Consider the following 20,864-nt stretch of genomic DNA (forward strand, 5'->3'; position numbering starts at 1 on the left):
GATCTAGATTGATTCATTCATCATCAATTTCAAATAATTAATGATTATCAAATAGACCTTTTTACATTTGTTTCTTTCTGAATCAATCAATCAATCTTACAAACTTTACCAATAGTATGAACGAATCCGTTACTTTAATAAAAATGTGTAAAAGAAGTTGGTCTCCACGTAAAAGTTGAATACTCTACCATTAAGTTAACATCTTCAAAAACATATATATAAAAAAAAATGTAGACTCAGAATCAAAATAACAAAAAGAAAATAAATTGCACCATGTAATCACAAAAAAAAAAAAAAAAAATACAATGAGAACATCATGTATATGATGTGGAGACTGCAAATAACCATTAGTTCATAATTAGTTCATAAAGAATAAACCGACACGAGATTGAAAACTTAGGAATTCAAATGCAATCTAAACCAAATTTTAACCACAAAAAAGGTAGTTTTTCCAAGTTTTTTTTAGAGATATAATAAAAATTTTAGAAGGTATTGATTTTTGCCCTAACTGTCCATTTAACCTAATAGTAATAATAACCATAAGAAGAATAATAATAACAATCCAAGTAATCCAACAAAGAATGATGAAAAAGTAAAATAGAAAAAGGGAAGTTGTTTTTAATAGGAAAAGTAAGTTTGTCAAAGTTTTTCGAGAGGGGTCCCTTTGTTTGTACCTGAAAAGCTATGCATGTGGTTGAATCAGCCATTCATTCAGATTCAAATAACAACTGAGCTGGAGTACCATCTCTCTCAACAAATGCCAAACTTGGATGGAACACAACCATCCCAACACATTTAACTTTCTTCCAAACAAAACCCAAATCTATCCAAATCCACTCCTTGCTTCCCATTTCTCAACCCAGCCTTCCACCTCAAATTTATGATTCTAATTCATCCTAAACTAAAAGTTTTGATTAAGGTTTCGGGTAATTTAACATGATATTAGACCGAGAAGGTAAGTTTGAGCTCCTACTACTACAATGTTGTTCGACTCACCGCTTAAAAAACTCGCCTCCCCAGCTTCCCCAGCTTCCCCAGCCATGCATTTACTTCTACAAATCTTCTAAACAGTACCAACCAAAGCACAGGTCACATACATGCATGTTTCTACTCTATTCCTTTAACGATCCAAAAACTACTCTTCTAAAGTGTTCTAAGAACCAAACCCTAATCAGCTAATAGAGAACTAAAGAGAGATGTAGAAATAACTGAGCAGTAGAGTTAAAGAGATTAGAAGAGCAGCAAGCCAAAAGGTAAAATACTTCTGTAGTAAACTGTAAAGTGGAAGGCACAGAGCACAGCAAAGCAAGCAGTTGGGAAATAAAACAAAGCAATTTCAGCATCAGCCTGAAACACAGAAGGAAAAGGATAAAAAGAGAAGGGTGTATTTTCTGTTTTTATCGGAACTTAAAAGACCCTTCTTCCTGAGCTGCTGAATCGCTCATTTTTTACAATTTTCGAAATTGCAAAAAGGCCAAATGGGCAAGTGTGGGTTGCCGGGAGGAAGTCTGCAAAATCCTGAGGAAAAGTAAAAGAGTTGGAAGCAGACAGTAAAAGCTCGCACCGTACAAACAAACAAAAAAATTTCTTCTTCTCAGGCATTGGCTTCTGACAACAACTCTTTTGTGTCACATTTTATAATAAATTCTCTTAAATCTGTATTTACACTGCTATTTATTTCCCCTTGCTTTCGTTTGTGGGTTTCTGTAGAGATGTCAGAGACAAGAGCTGCAAAAAAAAAAAGCCAGTTTCCCTCCTCAACCAGAAGTTACAGAGAGATGCAGTCATAATATGAACACTTGAACAGGCAAGAAGAGAGATAGAGAGGTGGGCATGCAACACCATAATCAGAACCATTAGTTTATCAATTGCTGAAGACTCTGCAACCCAAATGGTCTCTGAAATAAATATACAGTTCAGGGCATACACGATACTTAGAGGGCTCTAGTAATAATCTAAACAGAGGAGCCTCCCACTCCCTGGCCTGGTTTTATCATCTCCCTGGAGCTGTCTTGCTTGCGATTTGAAGTTCTTTGTTGTTTCTCTCAACTGATAAATAGACTTATTTTTATCTATTTCAAGTATGTGCACCAGAAGTATGTTTCCCTTCACCTCAGCTCAGTGGCAGGAGCTTGAACATCAAGCTCTCATCTTCAAATACATGGTTTCCGGCATTCCTATACCTCCAGATCTCCTCTTCAGTATTAAAAGAAGTACCTTGGACTCTCCTTTCACTTCTAAGCTTCTCCCCCACCATCCTCAACATGGTAAATAAATATCTCTCTATCTCCCTCTCCCATTCTCTCTCTTTATCTCTAGAAATGTTTCTGTTTCATGCAGTAGGGTGGAACTATTTGCAAATGAGTTTAGGGAGGAAGATAGACCCAGAACCAGGGAGGTGCAGAAGAACTGATGGGAAAAAGTGGAGATGCTCAAAAGAGGCGTATCCAGATTCGAAGTACTGTGAGAGGCACATGCATAGAGGCAAAAATCGTTCAAGAAAGCCTGTGGATGTTTTGAAAACGACAGCAACAAATGATATTAACCGCCTTTCAAATCCAGCGTTTTCTTCCCTAACCAACAATTCATCCTTACTCTCCTATCGGCCCTTCCCCGCTCATCAAATATCTTCAACTTCTAATGGGAATGGCATATCACCCCAAGACACTAATACCCTCTTGCTTCTGGAATCTGGTTCTTACTCGGACAGAAACCCAGATTACAGGTTTGTAGACTATCTACTCTCTTTGGAGTTGGAGATTAATATTTAGTATTGAGATTCTGACTTTTGTCCATCTTCTGTTATTAACAAGAAGTAGGGACACTTATGGGCTAAAAGAGAAAGTAGATGAGTATGCCTTCTTCTCGCAAGAACCATCTGAAACTGCTGCAAGAGCCGATTCTCTGCAACTGACACCACTAACGATGAGTTGTTCTTCTCTATACCCAAAACAGAACTGCTCTTCTTTGCAGAATGATCAGTCCTGCTATCAGCTTCATCAGAGCCTCACAGACCCTTTGAAGCAACAAAAGAGAGAGGAATCACAGAAGACAGTTCATCGATTCTTCGATGAATGGCCTCCAAAAGAGCTCTGATCACGGCTTGATTTCGAAGATAAATCATCAAATACTGGCTCAGTTTCCACCATTCGGCCCTCAACTTCCATTCCCACCACTTCCAACGACTTCCCCATTTTCGGATTCAACAACCCATAATGAAACCTGGCCCCGAACTCCTTTTTTTTTTTTTTCCTTTTCTCCAAAGTCGGTTTGTTCCTGTGCCTTATCTCCAGGGTGACCCCAGTTGTTCCTTATTGAATTTTATTTGGTTTCCTAGGATGTACTTTCGGCTGAGCTTCATCCCATCTTTTTTCTTATGTAGGGTGGGGTTCAATTGGGCCATGGGTTGTTTATTAAACGAATGTTCCATCGTTTTTTATTCTAGTGTAGACTTTTCTACATCATTTCTTACTAGAAGGGTTTTGATCCCTCCCTTGGACACTGCATAGGCATGGAAATCAAATCTACTTCCACTGATTTGGACGGAATGGATCAATATGCACATTTAAAGTATGCTATTTCAACCTTATGTATACTAAAAAAAATCAGTCTACCTGATTAAATCAATTGAAGGGAAGATGATATCAAGTTCAACTTCCCCCAACTTCTTCCTCAACCTTCAACTTCATTTGATCTACCTTTTCCAGCAATTACTATTTTCCATATAGAGGGAAAAAAATAGACAATCTGCTGGTTAGAAAGAGGAAAAATAAAGATGCCAAAATGATAACAGTTGTAACTTTCAACATCAATAGTTTTACTGCTCATCATCAATGGTTGACACACAAATAGGAACGTTTCCATATTTAAACAAAATATATTTTGTAAAGCATTGCAAGAAAAAGTAGACAATGCTCATCAATTCTTCCACTGACCTGTCATCGATATAATGAAAATCCAGAGTTGCTGCAGAAAGGGTGTTGTCGGCACATAAAACAACGCGTCCCTGAAGATTCCAACATTAGGGATAAAGATTGGCTTCAGTTGCATTTATTAGCAATAAATAAAGATCAAGTTGGGAGACAACCTTCGAAAATCTTTAATATCCTGTTGCACAAAATGAAAATCCATCTATTCTTCTTCTAATTAATCACCGGTAAATTTTACATGATAAAAGTGAAAATACAGTTTCATTATTCTAATAATGTATTAATCCCTGAAGCAATTTATCAGTCCGACTCTCTAAATTGCAGTTCTAATAGAACCTCTAACCATATGAATACAAAACAAATTTTACTATGTTGAGAGCCTATCAGATGATAAAGAGAAAAACATTCTAAAATTTACTCTTCTTCTGGCCGTAATATCATTAAAGGTTTAGGTAAGACATTGATGCCTCGGGACACTGGGCAACAGAAGCAGCCAATGTAGGTGTGGTAATAATCCGTCAAGCTGCTGCATTTCACCTTAACTAAGGGAAGTTGGTAGAACCCGATTTGAATATCTTTGCCGAACCAAGTTCGAGAGTTAATAAAGGCATATTGTTTGGATTACTGCCATCTCATCTGATTTCTCCATCACTACCCTCTAGTCCAGCGGAGTTTTCTCTTTCAAGTCTGGACTTTCCCTGCGTGTGCATAGGCTCATCATCTTCCGATTCCGACCATGTGGCCCTTCGTCGGCCTGCGTTCGATGAAGGTACACCCTGCAACTTCAAAGACCAAAAATTAACTAAATAACCCAAACTAATCAAACAAAATACCCAAAAAGGTGTATAATATACAAAAAGAAAAACCACTTTGGAAGAGTAGAGAATGACAGTTACACTGATTAGCAATTCAACCTTAACAATAGCCGACCATTAGATTTAGAAAGGACAGGTGAAGGGAGTAAATTGACTCTAAATCATGATCATGAAGAGACTCGTAGAGATTCAAATACTTATTAAAATGAACACGTCGTAGACTCAAAATTAGATGCAATAATTTATAGCAAGAGGCAGTATCAAGAGAATCTACTTGAGTTCAGATCAGAGATGCCAATCTTGTCTCAAAGATAATATCGAGGTAGTAAAAAGATATTACCGCTTCATCCTCAGCATCAGAATCTTCAAGCCCAGCTTCAGCAAGAGCGTCCTGATCATTCCCTTCTACATCATCGTCCTGATCATTCATTTGGCTGTGGGACTCCCTATAATTTATGTTATTATCCTCATTGTCTAGTTCTTGATCATCCATCATATCATTATCAGCCTCCTCTGTCTCATAATGCGATTTCCCCTTCCTGTCTTTCTTTCTCCTCTTTCCACCTTTCCTTCTCCTCTTTTCACTATTACCAGCTTCATCGTCATCAATCTCTGACCTTTCTCTTCGTTTAGCAGGTGCGGTGCTCTTCCATTGCTCCTGGAGGAAAATTAAATGAGCTACTCGAGGTATCAAGTAAAAGATAGTCATCCAAATAGCATGCAACAAAACATGACATCAACTTCTATTGACAGAAAGTGTGCATTACTCAGCACCACTAAAGTGCATACGCAAACTCAACCTTAAAACCCTGCTCTAATGAATAAAGGGGATTTCTCTAAAATATTACACACTAGAAAAGATAAAATGTTTCACCTTCCCCTCTAAACCACTTAACTTTGTATGAAACCATAAATCCTACTCTGACATGATAAGTAAATAAATGACGAGTGTCTGAACAAAATTCCTTCAATACCCTCCATTACCAATAGAATGCAGGTGCTCGAAATGATGCCTTTTTAATTTCTCTTCACGTGTTCCACAATTCTAAAGTTCTGCGACATTATAATTCAAATACTCACAGAAACAATATAATTCAAAATAATTACCTTCACACGTTTAAAATGCTGCTCCTGTTGCATCATCCGCTTTTCCTCATCTTCCAGTTTTCTCCTCTCCAGCTGTTTTAGCAAATAATATCAGAAAAAAAATTCATCATTCACTATAACTAATTCTCTTTTTTTGAAAAAAGGTTAAATATAATAATGATAAAAAACAACTCGTACTTGAAATTTCCTTTGTTCGTCTGCTTTTCGACGGGCATCCTCGGCAAATGCAACTTGTCGTGCTAGTTCTTGTCTTTGACGGATCTGCTGCTCTTCATGTTCTGCTGCTTTGAGGTGAACTCCAGCAGCTTCCAGCAAGTGCTTGCAGTAACAAACATGAGTATCAATCTTCTTCTCATCAAACCCATGAAAGTGGAGGTTGGAGGCAGCAGATAACTGACTAAAAACACGAACAGCATTTTCCAGCTCCACTACTGTTGAACGCACCTAATAGATTTCAATGGGGCAAAAAACAATTAATGCAATAGCCATGCAAAAGAGAAGGAGATGTGGGGTCAAAGATTGGAAAAGCATAATGGAGTGATTTAATTTGTGATCTAAAGGTTATTATAGATAGATTCATAATTTCCATGGTTTTAAAACTCAATTATACCTGAGACGCTAGGAGCTAAATAAATAATATGCCAACTCAAAAATTGACCAAGGATGATTATGCAGAAAACTAGGGTTAAAATCCTGTTCCCTAACAGGTATCGCCATCTTTACATTGAAGTAAAACAAATCATCATAATGTTTGGTGAAGTATAACAAATCCTAATATCTGACTGCTGATAAGACCAGAACGTTTGATCATCTTTCTGGGTGTTGATTCCTTTCTTTTGGATAGCCATGGACGGGTTGTTTTCATCATCAAGTTTGAAGAAACTAACACGTAATAAATTGGTTATTCAGATTCACAAAGCTTCAGAGTAAATTCAGATCAAGTCCAATCTCAGAATATTAAAGCTAGGAATGTCTTATTCCCCGCTCTAGCCCTATAGGCATTGATGAAATATTTTCTCATGTCTTATAAAAGAAAATGTTTCTGGACTGTCCTGTCCACGTCCAAAAAAAAAATGAAAAAAGGGGAAGGATCAATACTAAAAAGAAGAATGAGCCAACTCCATTATGACATCTTGAAACATCTGTTTTTTCATCAAACTGATAGTAATTTAAACTAATTATGCCAAAACTTGAGGGAATGATGAGCAATCCAGGGTTAACTTATTAATGACTTCAGACCTTATAGAAATGAAGAAATGTCTCCACAGATATTTAACAGCAATAAATATTTAGGCCAAAAGTATCGAGAAACAACCTCATCTGCTGTCCTTTTTGTCTTTTGTAGTGTTGAAGCTGAAAACTTCTGCATTGCTACACCAGCATCAAATCTTAAAGTATAATTTGAGGGTGCCAAGTGGATAGCTCTCAGTAGGGTCTTTTTGCAGTCTTGCCACAGTTCAGCTTCATAAAATGTACGAGCTAGATAGAGAAGAATTTGATAATCTGTATTGTAATAAAACTTCCGCAAGCAATTTTGATACTGCAAGATAACAATTGGCATTAATTCATGGATGCAATAACGAAAATAACTTTTTGTTAGTAAGATGAGGACAACTATAAATTTTCAGCGAACAAGATATAAGTATATACCATTTTCACAGCTAATGAAAAGTTTCCTTGAGCAAAATAGACATGTGCCAAATTGATCCACACATCTGGCATCTGGACAAAAATGTTCCCACTTGCAGCTTCTTGAACCTACGACAACTGAAAGTTAGCAAAAGGTGCAAATAACCATAACTTTACAAGATACAGGTTTTAAAAGGTTGTAGTATGAAGTAAGAATACAAGTGCTCACTTGTGTAAAAATATCTTTCGAAACATCAAATTGACCTTTTTCAGCCAGGATGACCCCAGCTCCATTAGCGGCATACAAGTTAGCAGGATGTTGTACCAGAACCTGCTCAATTAAAAACAAATACCAACCATTATACTGCAAGATTAAAGACAATTTCCACAATTTACAATGAAGAAAACCCAGAAGATTGAACATAGGCCACTGAATAATCAACATTAATTTATGAAGTAGTTTAATTTCTTTATCCATTAAAATTAGGCATCAAAAAACTCATACAAAAAGAACATTTTTAAGATCTTTTTAATATAATATTGCACATGCTCTTTTTAATAGAAAATAATACATTCATCATCATCCATTTAAACAAGTGCATTAAATGAGTCTTTTAATCAAAAACATTGCAGTAAATGATAAAAGATTCATGAACTTCATTCCATCAACTTTGACAGACCAAAGTTACTTAAATTTAATCTGAATGCCAGCAGAAACATTTGACCATGTGTGGATATTGAAGCAATCAAACCTAATTAACAAAATGAGGAGCGAGATAGGGAGGATAAAAGAAAAGAAAGAGAACTGAAAACATACCCTTGTATATAGTTCTTTAGATTTTTCCAAATGGGTAGCCTCCAACTTGGGATTTCTTTTCTCATTTCGAAGTGCAGCAAAGTAGTTCCAGTTTCCCTGGCCAAGGTTAAAAGAAAAATTAAAGAAAATAAAAACGATGTTTGAATGGTAGATACAGATAATAGTGGAGAAAAGAAATTTGAGAATATAATTAACAAATACGAGGCGTTCTGAAAATATGATTTACAGAAATATCGCTCATTTGACATATACAGAAACAATACATTCCTTAGAATAAGGATAGTAATACTTCACAAGAACTAAAATGAATGTGCACAGTGAAAAGTAACCCACCAAAGAAAGAGTCGCATAAGAATCCTTTCCATCAGTGGCTTCACCTGCAGCCCGGAAAGTTTCTTTTGCCCTGACCCAGTCATCATTTTTTAACTCAAGCTCGCCTAGCATAGACAAGGCATTTGAGCACTTCTCATTCACTTTCAGAGCATCATTAACCTACGAAAGAAACACATTATTGACAATACAAGATTGATTTCAAGATATAAATAGAAAAGGATGGGTGGAAGAGCTAACAAACCAATTCAATGCTTAGTTGAACATAGTTTCTAGCTTTTGCAATGGACGCAAGCCTCAGGTAAGCATCTACATAGTCTGGATACTGTCACAAGGAAAGAGGTGTTAAAAGCAAAGTGCAATAAGGAACTCCAAAGAGCAACTAATAAAGTACTAACACATACTTTAAACAAAATCAAGCGATAGAGTACACTTGCAACTTCAATGTTATGCAACTGCTCTAACAATCGAGCCAGATTAAATAGAGTTGTGACTTTCTTCCATGGTAGTACGATTGAACGACCTTCCCTCTCCAGTCGATAAAATAATTCCATGTCCTTGTATTGAAGAACGGACGCACTTGCGTCAATAGCAGGGCATCTCTCTTTACCATCAATAAAATCTAGCCAAATCCCATCACCTAAAGCCTCCTTGAAAATTCTTTGAGCAAGCTGACAAAAATAGGAAATGAGAAAATTAAAAGAAAGAGGACAACATTTGACAACTTGACGCAGAATTAACTTCAATGTAATCAATAAACTCAAACTCTTCTCTTTCAAAGTGAAGAACCCAACTTGCAACATTAGACCATACAAACCTCAAACTCTTCTCTTTCAAAGTGAAGAACCCCAAGATTGTTGAGCACTTCAATATGTACTTCTTGACCTCCCTTTCTTAAGAGATTGCTAGCCTGTTATAACACTCGATGTCAAAACAAATTATAGACTATGCCAATCAGAAATAACTAGCTAGAAAGTAATTGCCGATCATATAGAGAATCTAATTGCAAAGTAAACAAAGAAAATCCCTACAGTCTTAAAGGCATCCAAAGCAGCTCCTTCATCAGTTGAAATCAACAATTCTCCAAGATCTAAAAAGGCCTGCAATGTAATTTAATTCTGCATTACATTACATGTAGTGAAAACTGAACAGAAGCAAGCCCATAAATATGGGGAAGGTAGCGTATAATGTCTTAATTGTACTTGCTTCACCAGGAAGCAGAGAAATTGGATGCTTGTCCTAGACCTCCTATAAAAAGTAAGGCAAAATGTAAAACGTTCAAGATGGTCATCTTACAGGAAAATGGAATACTGAGCGTTCGCACAAAGGAATGCTTGCTGATATCAAGAATACACAAATCTAATTGAACATGCACCAGGCTTAAAGTCAGTTGGAGCCAAATCTTCTATAGACATCATTTTTTGGCTGATAGATTATAATACTTGTTACTTACTAATCCTTCAAAGAAGACAAGTACTCCAATGGCCATAAGTCAAATACCATGACTAACCATGAAAACTCAACACAAGCTTATGAAAGAAATAATCTGTCAATGCCAAGGCACTAAAAGAAGTGTTGAGGGAACATTTACCGTCTTAAGTTTCACAGCTATGTAAAGTAATATTGATAAAATTAGGCCTTAGAACCAAGGCACAATTAAGGACCGTGAACAAATAAACAAGTCCGACATTAAGAGTTGGAGATGCTAACTTGCAACATAAAGACATTATAAAGTCTCCCAATTCCACCAACTTAAGGTCTACCTGTGCATCACGTGGATCAATTTTTGTCGCTTTCCTTAAAGTCTCCTGGGCCTTGTCAGCCTGTCCAAGCTGAACATAAATATGACCAAGTACCTACATCAAACCAGTTAATTAATAAGACAAAAAAATGAAAAATGCTAGAAAAAAAAAAAAGCAAGGACATGCAAGTAATGAAATACGAATCTAATATCTTTTAATTTCAACTCACTCACTTTCAATGTATCACAATTGTCCGGACATACGTCCAAAACCTTCTCAAAATTTGACAATGCACTTCTAAGATCTCCCATCTTCAGTTGAACTTGACCCAACCCTATACCAATGAGACAAAATACCTGAAATCTAGAATTCAACCTCAAAACACCATGGTAATAGCATCAAACAAAATAGGAAAAGGCTGTTATCACTTAAATCAATTGCCCTTTTATCAAATCAATCGTATGCCATTGAAATGCCTTTGAACTCTATTATAAGTATGTATGCAGTAAATACAAGGGAAAAAGAGGAAACACTCCAAGAAAGTAAGAAGTTGGTCATCTAAAGACTACACTTCCTGGTCATTATTAAAAAAGTGTAAGCCCTTGGGACTGGGGCACAAAGCACCCAAAATAGAAAAATATAAATAATTTTTTATATATGAAAAAACCAAATTGTTATGACTAATAAGATAATTGAAAATTTAAGAATTAGAGCTTTTGAAAGAGAATGTCTAGAGAAATAAGGGTTTATGGAACGTATTTTTTATTACTTCAAAGAATAGAGAATTTATTGCCAAAGCACCCTTGTTTAAACATTAGTTAAGATAGCTAATATATTAGAGCTTCAAAAGCAGCAGCATGTTAAAGTACCTAAGAGCTTGCAAGGGAGAGAGGAGAGAGGGAAAAAGTTGGGGGAAAAAATGATTTGTCATTGGCTGAACTAGAACTATCCAAACATACCCAAAAGAAACTGTTGGTAAAGGCAGAAGGAAAAATAGGGAAACAAACTTGCCATAATAAGGAAATACAAACTCGCGAGGTTTATTAGCTTCCTTTGCAGATGCCATGTAGTACAAGCCAGCTTTCTCATAGTCTCCCTACAGATATTCTACCATCAGTATAATAATCTTCTTCTCCATTTCTTAACGTCATGAGATCAAGAAAGCTATCATACCTTGCTATGGTAAGACCGAGCAAGATTGTAGAAGGAATGAGATTTTGTAGGTCCATGGTTGGTAATGGCAAGCGCAGTTTCAGTCAATTGCTCCACCAAAAAGTGTTGGCCAGTAAAGAAAAAGTGATTTGCCAAGTAATTCAGAGCCATTGCACAAAAAGGGTATACTTCAAATGCCCTCTGCATCTTTTCCATCCCATTTCTGATTCGACCAGCTGCCATGGTGGACAGACACCACAATTGAATCACTCAAATATAACCTAGCAAAAATAATTTCCATGAGAAGGAAAGAACATCATGATGGAACCTACCATCATTTGTGTTCAGATCAATGATTGCCAGAGCAACAAGAGCCTCCACGTTTTCTGGATCCAACTGCAAGTGAAGAATTAAGAAATATTAAGCCAACATCAACTTCAAGCAGATAAGTTTGCATAAATTTAATGGATGATTGGAAACGAATATCACGAGCCTGTAAAACTCTCTCAAATGCTTGCTTAGCCTTTCCATATTGTTTCAATTGATAGCGGCACAGGCCTATGCCAAGTCTCACAGCAGCAGGGCAATCAGGATACACTTGCAAGGCCCTCTGTTTGCAAATTCAAGTTACAAGTGCAAAGACATCACCAAATTGGCTCGAGATATTTATATCTTTTAATGAAATTAAGTAATCAAGGAAGAGAGCAAGTTGGTCCCCACCAAGCATAAATGATAACAAAGCAGATTCAAAGGTCACTTGTTGCTAGACAGGAAAAGGTAACTGACCTTGTATAGCTCTAGTGATTCAGAAAAATGTCCACGGTTGAATTCAACACATGCCTGCAGATACACCGAAGATGTTAAGGGGAGAAGAATACATCAACCAATACATCCACCCTCAATCTTGTTTAAATAATTGGTTCAGACCTCAACTAAGTTTCTATACATTGTTAAATATGCTGTAACAATAATAATTCTACATCAGATTGATGAGACCAGGGTGAAGCACATAACCACATCAGGCACAAAAGATAGAATAGACTTATTCAATGTACACTTTGAAAAGGTGTATAAGATATAGTACAGTACAATCTTAGGAAATTAACATTAAACCACTTCCAACTATCAGATAAAATAGACATGCAGATGCATTCCATCTGCAAGGGACTCTATATAATAGTGCCGCTGAAAAAACACTCAAAAATCAAGGAGCAGTAAAAGAATTCATTTATAATCAAGGGTCAAAAAGGTTGTCATCTAGACGGCATCTTCTTTCTCATGATCTCAAGTTACCAAAGATCAGTTAATTGATGAGTCAAGTGACAGATTTTTCTCGTACCTGACCTAGAAGAGCAGGAACATTGTCACGATCTCCATCTAAAACAATTTTGAATGCAGCAAATGCCTGTTCTACTTCTCCTTTGGTCAATAAAAGCTGACCTGTGAAATTTCAGGCATTTGAATTCCAAGCATGCTCAAAGAATAATAAAAAAGACATAAACAAAGGAAGTTCAAAAGCAGTTTAAAACAGATAGCAAAAAAACTACCAATTGTGTTTAATTATAAAATTAAACTTAACACAAAATTTTTAGTTTGAAACTTTACCTTTTCCAACCCAAGTTGAAGGTTCATGCATATCAATTCTTGATGCTTTATTGTAATATTGTGTAGCCAAAATGAAATGTTCTTCTTTTTCTCGTTGTTTTGTCTCAATTTTTCCAAGATGGCTGTAGTAAGCACCCAAGGCATTTAAGATGGCAATTCTTTCATATCTAACGTCAGCATAGTACTCATCAATTTCTGCAACAATTACAAATTTACAAAAGTTGAGTTAAGATTGGAAGATTGTGTGTGTGTGTGTGTGTGTGTGGGGGGGGGTTGTGACAGATGTTTACCTGGATGGTTTCCTTCCTACTTGCATATTTTAATGATTAGGGGACAAGCATATATTTTTGTTGGCACTGAGCATTTTGAGCATGAAGGTAAAGAGGTCCTAGGTACTTCTAGAGCATGAGTTGATTTCAAGTTTCCTATAAGAGGTAAGGTACTAGCTTTTCTGGTTTTCTTATGGCCCTTATTCGTGTAACAGTGTTATTCCTTTTAACAACTACAGCTTAAATTCCCTCCTATCCAATTGGAGATTTTTTTTGTAATCCCTTTGGATGGTGTTTTCTCCCTCTTGTACCATTTCATTTAATCAATGAAATTGTTTCCCATTCAAAAAAAAAAAAAAAAAAAAAAAAAAAAAAAAAAAAAAAAAAAAAAAAAAAAAAAAAAAAAAANGGGGCGTTAATGTGAGCTTATTTATTCTATTCAAGTAGTTCAAGTAGTATCAACTGATTAAGGTATTCAATTTACTCAGAGAGCAAATTAAAAATAATCTAAAAAGTCCAACATTTGAAAAGAAGCTAATAACCTGGACTAGACCCTTCCTCCAGAATTTGGCGGAACTGTTCCAGTTTCCCTTGCTTGAAGTATTCCCTCTGGAATGTGTGAAAGGAATGGTAAATGGAAACTCAGACATGGGTGTAATACATGATAAAAGCAAGAAACATATACTCAGAAAATAATATATATTTATAAAGAATAAACTTCTCGGTTTGATAGTCGAGTTATAATTGATCTCAAAGTAACAATTTTCTCATTATAGCCCCATCCTTGAGGCATGACAAAACAGAGGAGGAGAATGCCATTAGTTTTAAACTAAAACTAAATACATCCTATGAAATGCAAGATATGCTCAGAAATTCAAATATTCCACAGGAAAAGAGAATCATAAACTTAGGAACTATGGAATTGAAGCCAACACATTGGTAGTTGGTGGAACAAACAAACTGAAAGAGTACAGTGTATAATGTTGCTTAAGCTGAAGAATCAAGAAATCAAAGAAAACCTGGTGAGGTGAAGTTAATAAACCGTCCAATATATTGACCAAGAAGACTAAATATGATCGAGAATAACCTTTTGGCAAGTAAAAGCTACATTCGAATAGGCAATGCTCATACATATCTGTACCACCAAGAGCTCATAACACAAAAATATCCGCAAAAATAGAAAGAACACACCCACACATAGAAATTTCGGTCGCTGCCGTCGCCGCCGCCGCCGCCGCCGCCTCATCGGTCAGTAATTATTAGAAAGACGCGAGCATAATAATGCACCAAACTCATCCACACATACTCCAATTACTCAAAAATTTCGAAATTAGGTATCCTAAAATGAGACCGAGACCAAAACGAATTCATACAACAGCAATATAAGCGAACGACAGGAACGGAAATCGAGCATAAAGGCGCATAGCATTTTAACATTAGAGAGTAGAACAAACCGCAATGATTAGCCAGAGATCTAACGGAGCTTGCTCGGCCTTGAGTATGTCGAGAATGTCAGAAGCATCCCTGGGGAGTTGATCGAGAGCTACCCTGACCTCCTCCTCCGAGTTCTGCACCGGTATGTACACACAAGCCATGGTTTTCCTTCGAAACGCCAAAGCAGGAGAAGCGGAGGAGTGGGAGAAAACCCCAGAATTGTTCGCCGGAAAACCTCGGAGTCTGTTTCTATTTTCCAACTCTGTTCTCTTCTTCTCCAGGAGTAAAATCTCACCTGATTCACCAAATTTTGATCATAGGGCACAATTAATAAGTTTAATTACAATCTTAACGGCCTCTTTTACCAATTCCCTGAATTGGCCTTCCACAAAAGAAGATTAATTAAATTAATAAATAAATATATATATATTTATTTATTTATTTATTCATTTATTATCTGTTAACAAATTGTTTTCATTGATTTTTACCCTTTCATATATCTATAATAAAAACCGCTAGATTTCAAAATTAAAATTTTATTTTATTTAAAAGGTTAGACATCTAATTTCGAGATATTAAATTTTTAAGAAAAATTTGACTTTTTCCATATAAAAGTATTAGTTTCAAATATTATTTTTATAAACTTTTTTTTGTAATTTGATGGTTATATTTATAAACTTTTTTGTAATTTGATTGTTATTATCAATATATAAATAAATGGAGAAAAATAAACAAAAAAATATATATGTTTTTTTAATTTATTTTATATTGTAGGACGATTAACTTACTCATTCAGTGATTTTGTCATTGGACGTTTTTAAAATGGGTACTAGTCGGGTGAATTCAATAATAGACGGTTGTTGATATTCTAGCCGTCCTTCTTCTTTGGTCTACAGAATCCGTGTTTCTTTACCAAAAATTGAGAGAATAAAAAATGAGATTTTTTTTTTTAAAACGTATAATAAAAAGTAAATAAAATTTAGGAATATTTAAAAAAAATGATAAATAATTTAAAAACTTTTTAAATTTCATTAGTTATAGGATATATGAGAGGATAGTTTATATATTTTAGATAATATTTATTATATTATTTCTGGTTTTTTTTTTTATAATAGAGTATATAAGTAGTTATTCTCGAGCGGCAACCTCCGTCACGTAAAATCGCGGTTGCGAACTTCCGGCGCGTTCATTCACTCTCAGAACAGGTGAAAGCTTCTGCCGCCATTTTTCTTCTTCTCTCTTCCTTCTTTTTTTGACTGTATATCGCCGGCACATCACGCTGTAAATGATTGTTTTTGCCTTTTCTTTTCTACTGGCCGTGCATTTGATCGTCAAAGTTCGACCACTGATCCAATATCTCGCTCGATATTGCTCTGTTTTTCAGTAATGCGTTTGTTCGATTTATAACGACTGTGTTGCTCAATCCTGTATGCATGTTGAATTTTCCATCAATGTGGCATCTAGTTTGTGATTTGATGATCTCCACATTTACCAATTGGTGTTGCTACATTTGATCCGTCCAAGAGAGTTAGGCTAAAATAACTTGGCAGTTTTCTCTCTAATGGAGTGTGTTCTTTTGTAGTTAGAATGGTGCATTGTGTAACTCTTACCGATTTCTTATTTTTTGTTTTTGGAAATCTTATAACATCCTGGATTATGAGTGTGTTCGTTGTTTGATCCAAATCGATTAATGTGAATGCAATTAGACGACGGTTTTTGGTTTAAACGTCCCGACTTTTAATTCAAGAAAAAAATTATCGGGTGAAGTATTTAATATTTTTCCGTGATGGAAGCGAATGTTCCATGAAGGTAAATTTCGTCCACTTAAAGGTGCATGGCCTAAGTAGTGAAGTTCATGGATTCAATTTCAAGTGCCATACGGGAAACGAATCAAGAACCTTTATATTTCCTCATGAACGATGTTATCCTAACTGTAGCGTTATCTTAGTTGCATTCACAGTGCAATTTGAATAGGTTGACTGTGCCATTTTAAGATCAGGACATGGCAAGAAGACTTTTGCATTTAAAATTTAATAGTAACTGATCGTTGTTTTGTCTTTTCAGAATTGACGAACGTTTGTAAATTAATAGCCATGGAGCAAGATCCAACCAAAAACAACGCAGCTGCTCAAAGGAAGGTATGTTCCGGCTTTCCCATCTATCTATTTGTTTGAGAAGTTATAAAATTTTATTTTGATCTGATGGAATGACCTGCTACAGATGAAATTTGCTCCAAAAGCACCTCCTCGTCGTATACCAAAGACTGAAGTCAAAGCGTAAGCACGTCACTTTCAAATTTAGTAGCACCTCCAATTATTCCGAATTTCTGCTGCAATCAAAATGTATGTTTGTTCTTTGTAGAGAAGTATCAGAGGCCGCTGATGCTGCTCAAGCCAGGGATCTACTAAAACGCTTCAATGTATGTTTGCTTTCATTTATTTTCTGTGCCTCACATTCTTGAGCATATAGATTATCGAATGTATTACATTCTTGCTCTCCTTTTATCTCTTTAATTTCTCGATGCCTCATTGCAGGAAACTACCCAGAGGGCAAAGCAAAAAGTTGGAAAAAAAGGCCAGTTCCATAAATTAGTCATGTTTATAATTAATTTTTGTTTTGGTTTCGAAGTCAATCCTACTAATGATAATATAGCAATTTGAAAGATATCCTTAAGAATTTTGGATGATAGGGGTGATTTCTTTTACATATTTTTATATCAATATTATATCCAACAATACTTGATTGCTGAAATTTAGGATTTGTATGATATTTTTAATTAAAATTGAGGCTCGTCCCTCGTACCATCTCAAGGTTTTTGCCTCACCTCTTCAAGAGGAAAAACCTCGAGGCGACCTATAGCCTTGTAAAACTTTGTTTGTTATAACAATGAATACATATATGTGTGTGTGTACTGGCTTATGTGTAACAATGTATACATCTATTTATATATGTGATTAAAATTTTGTCTAAAGATCTAAATATCTTAGGTAATTGTTGTAGGATCCTTTTCTTGAACAGATACCGATAAGAACACATGAATGTTTTAAGAAGACTTTGAGGGAAACTTTCAAATCATGAAAAATTGAGGGAGTGTAGAAACATAATCTGCTTTACTCAAAGCAGTTCTTCTATTTGGACTAAAGCAGTTCTATTACAGGATTTTCTACCATTCTATTTGGACTAAAGTTTATTAAACATATTGCCAGAGTAATAATGAAGTTGTAGGTTGATCCGTGGAGTCTGATAATATGAATCAACATATTAATTATAGATTATGTGGTTTTTCCCCAACTGTACTACCTAGCATATCAGGGGAATGGGGTGAACTTTCTGTGAACCCTACAAACATTTGAAATCTACTTGCACTATGTTTAAGGTTCTAACATGTCTCAATTTCTTGTATGTCTGTTATTTGAATGTGCAGCGGCACCTACACAAGTTGCATTTGGTACTGGAGGCACATCAAGCTCCTTAAGAACATTTGGTTTTTCAAAAGCTGGAAATAAACTCAGAAATGAAGGTTCGATACTAAACTACTAAAATCTACGCTATTCAAGATGTAATTGCTTGATTTGCCACATGTGAGATGTTTTCGATGCACTAAACTGCAAGATGATCATGCAGATGGAACTCTTCCGTCTAGGGAGTATGTAGAACCGTGGGTCAGTAAAACATACAAATCCTCAATTACTTTCCTTTGCAGTTCCTGTTCTTGCATCTGCCTTCAACATTAGTATGTCGATTTAGTAATTCGATTTCATTTCACTGCAGGATTATTACAGTTATTATCCTGTAACTCTTCCTTTACGGAGACCATATTCAGGAAATCCAGGTATCTTTATAAGTTCTTATTTACAAAAGCTAAAATTGTATTAGTCTGAAATGCACTTTTGCATATTTCTTATCACTTATAGACAGTTTTCCTATTGAATCCATGAAAAGTGTACCTGCATCTTCTGCATCAGTTATCTGCTCTAAGTTTTATGTATTACTTTATAGATTCTCTTAACGAGTATGAATTTGGAGAGGCTTCAGAATCCAGAACCTATGATGAAAATACAACAACTCCTGCAATGGATCTTGGTTTACTGGTTAGTCAATGGATTCGATGGATGACAGCATAGCGTAAGCCTCTTGTTTCCAATTTTTCGCTTCATGGTTGATTGGCAGGAGGATAATCCAGAAACAAACATCTTTTTTCTACAATTACCACCTATGGTGCCTGTGACAGAGCAATCTTCTACTGCCGAAGGCATGGAAGCAGCCAACAGCTTGGAACAAAATAAAGATTCACAACCTCCACAGAAAACTTGCTCACTGAATGAGTTCCCTTCTGGCTCCATGGGTAAATTGCTTGTGTATAGGAGTGGCGCTGTCAAGTTAAAACTCGGCGACATCGTATACGATGTGAGTATTGTTCTTCTACTTAATTATCAACTGGATTGGTCTCTTGAGATGAAGTATTTTGTATTAAAAGCATGAAATCTCCGCATCAGCTTTCTGGAAGTTTCAAATCTATTGGGTTTTTGTGTTCCTTCTCACATCAGATTTTAAATACGGGCAGGTTTCTTCTGGAATGGATTGTGGCTTTGCACAAGAGCTTGCAGCTATCAATGTGGAAGGGAAGCGTTGCTGCATTGTCGGGGAGCTCAGCAAGCGTGCCGTTTTAACACCAGATGTGGACTCCATGTTGAAAAACATCGAGGATTTATGATCGAAATTGACGGGAGTGATTTCTTTATCAAAGATTCGAGAGGGAATAACAACAAAAGATGGGTTAGTTTTTATTTATCTTTTGAGATGGTTTAGTTTTTCAAAACATCTTGGAATCCGATGCATAAGAGAATTCTATCCTCATGCATTAAGGAAAAAAAATTAATCAATCTTCCAAGGGATATATATATATATACATATATATATATATATATATATATATATATATATATATATATATATTATTAAATGTAAATAATTATGCTCTGGGTGATGCAATTAAATTTCTCCTATTAATATTCTGATTCTCATTCTTTTTGTTGATTTTCTTCGGTAGTCCTTTTCCTATTTTAATATTAGTCTTTAGTTGATCTTTGAAACGAACAATAATTTTATTTTTATTTTTTAGACTTTATTCTCTTTGTTATTTATTTTTCCTCTTTATTTAGCAGTTAGAATTTATTCTCTATTTAATTATCATTATTAATTTAATTCCAATTTCACATGCAAAATAATATGAATCTTAAGTTATTGGTGGATGAAGTTTTTATTTTATTTTTCATTGTTCATTTTATTTTTTTATAAAAGAAAATAATCTTTCAAATTTATTTTTGAAACGTTCAGTTTTATCCTTGTATATTAATTTTTTGTTCTAATTTTTATACATCTAAAAAATAATCGTTGAGGATTTTATTTAAGTGTATTATGCTAAACTTGTGATGGGAAGATTTAGATTAAAAAAATGTAGGTAAAAAGAATAAATCATTCACTTTTTGTAGGCATAATTTTGAAGACCAACCAGAATTCTATTTATTAAATTGGATCCAACTATATATTTCTTCTTGGATCCAACTATATATTTTTTCTTCTATAACGGTAAGTCTCTATTGTTCAACGTTGTTGTGGATCTATTGGTCGTAGTTTCTCAAGTGCAAGTTGTTCAATGTTCATTGGTACTATATCTAAAGTCCTGGGTAGTAAGTATGAGATAGTCGTTTGTGGCCTTGGGTATAACAAATCTAAATAGTTGGTTGTTTGTTCGTTGTTGTGGTAGTTGTTCACGACCAAAGGTATAAGTTATCTAAACCGAGTTGTTCGTTCACAGTCTTAATAGCAATTTATGTACATGGGTATAATAATTTAAATTATGTGTAGTTCATTCATAGGTGTAAATAGCATATCTTGGATGGTTGATTAATACTATCATAGGTTTTTAACTCTCTAATTGGTTAGATCAAAAAATGTATAATAAAAGGAATGAAGGTATATTCTCTAAGCTCTGTTTTTTTTTTTTTTTTTTTTTTTAGTAATGTTAGATATTT

At 35.2% G+C, this 20,864-nt stretch overlaps 3 protein-coding genes across 5 annotated transcripts; 2 read left to right on the forward strand and 1 right to left on the reverse strand.

Moving 5' to 3' along the window:
• Positions 1-2,051: 2,051 nt before the first annotated feature.
• On the forward strand, positions 2,052-3,471 carry LOC111467370 (growth-regulating factor 5-like). 2 transcript variants are annotated; one of them, XM_023112232.1, is made up of 3 exons: positions 2,052-2,267; positions 2,341-2,725; positions 2,811-3,471. In XM_023112232.1, exons 1-3 carry the CDS (start codon positions 2,084-2,086, stop codon positions 3,094-3,096), a joined length of 855 nt encoding a protein of 284 aa, XP_022968000.1. In that variant the 5' UTR covers positions 2,052-2,083; the 3' UTR covers positions 3,097-3,471. The 2 variants fall into 2 exon arrangements, with proteins under 2 accessions (XP_022968000.1, XP_022968004.1); XM_023112236.1 differs by having other exon boundaries at positions 2,817-3,471.
• Positions 3,472-4,021: 550 nt separating this feature from the next.
• On the reverse strand, positions 4,022-15,153 carry LOC111466244 (protein CTR9 homolog). Of its 2 annotated transcripts, none has more exons than XM_023110851.1 (24): positions 14,850-15,153; positions 13,938-14,004; positions 13,127-13,321; positions 12,861-12,961; positions 12,308-12,361; positions 12,015-12,131; positions 11,854-11,917; positions 11,543-11,757; positions 11,381-11,465; positions 10,603-10,703; positions 10,391-10,483; positions 9,659-9,727; positions 9,445-9,537; positions 9,032-9,298; positions 8,872-8,952; positions 8,631-8,789; positions 8,298-8,393; positions 7,710-7,811; positions 7,502-7,609; positions 7,167-7,391; positions 6,029-6,295; positions 5,852-5,923; positions 5,085-5,402; positions 4,022-4,711 (listed from the first exon to the last, which is right to left on the reverse strand). In XM_023110851.1, exons 1-24 carry the CDS (start codon positions 14,988-14,990, stop codon positions 4,562-4,564), a joined length of 3,240 nt encoding a protein of 1,079 aa, XP_022966619.1. In that variant the 5' UTR covers positions 14,991-15,153; the 3' UTR covers positions 4,022-4,561. The 2 variants fall into 2 exon arrangements, with proteins under 2 accessions (XP_022966619.1, XP_022966627.1); XM_023110859.1 differs by having other exon boundaries at positions 4,089-4,705.
• A 1,743-nt stretch (positions 15,154-16,896) lies between these two features.
• LOC111467450 lies at positions 16,897-19,543 on the forward strand. The gene is made up of 10 exons (XM_023112353.1): positions 16,897-16,967; positions 17,050-17,105; positions 17,191-17,248; positions 17,364-17,403; positions 18,254-18,349; positions 18,454-18,491; positions 18,601-18,661; positions 18,829-18,920; positions 19,000-19,236; positions 19,394-19,543. Exons 1-10 carry the CDS (start codon positions 16,923-16,925, stop codon positions 19,541-19,543), a joined length of 873 nt encoding a protein of 290 aa, XP_022968121.1. The 5' UTR covers positions 16,897-16,922.
• Positions 19,544-20,864: the final 1,321 nt, after the last annotated feature.

Source organism: Cucurbita maxima, unplaced genomic scaffold (assembly GCF_002738345.1).
Source record: "Cucurbita maxima cultivar Rimu unplaced genomic scaffold, Cmax_1.0 Cma_Scf00002, whole genome shotgun sequence".
NCBI lineage: Eukaryota > Viridiplantae > Streptophyta > Magnoliopsida > Cucurbitales > Cucurbitaceae > Cucurbita > Cucurbita maxima.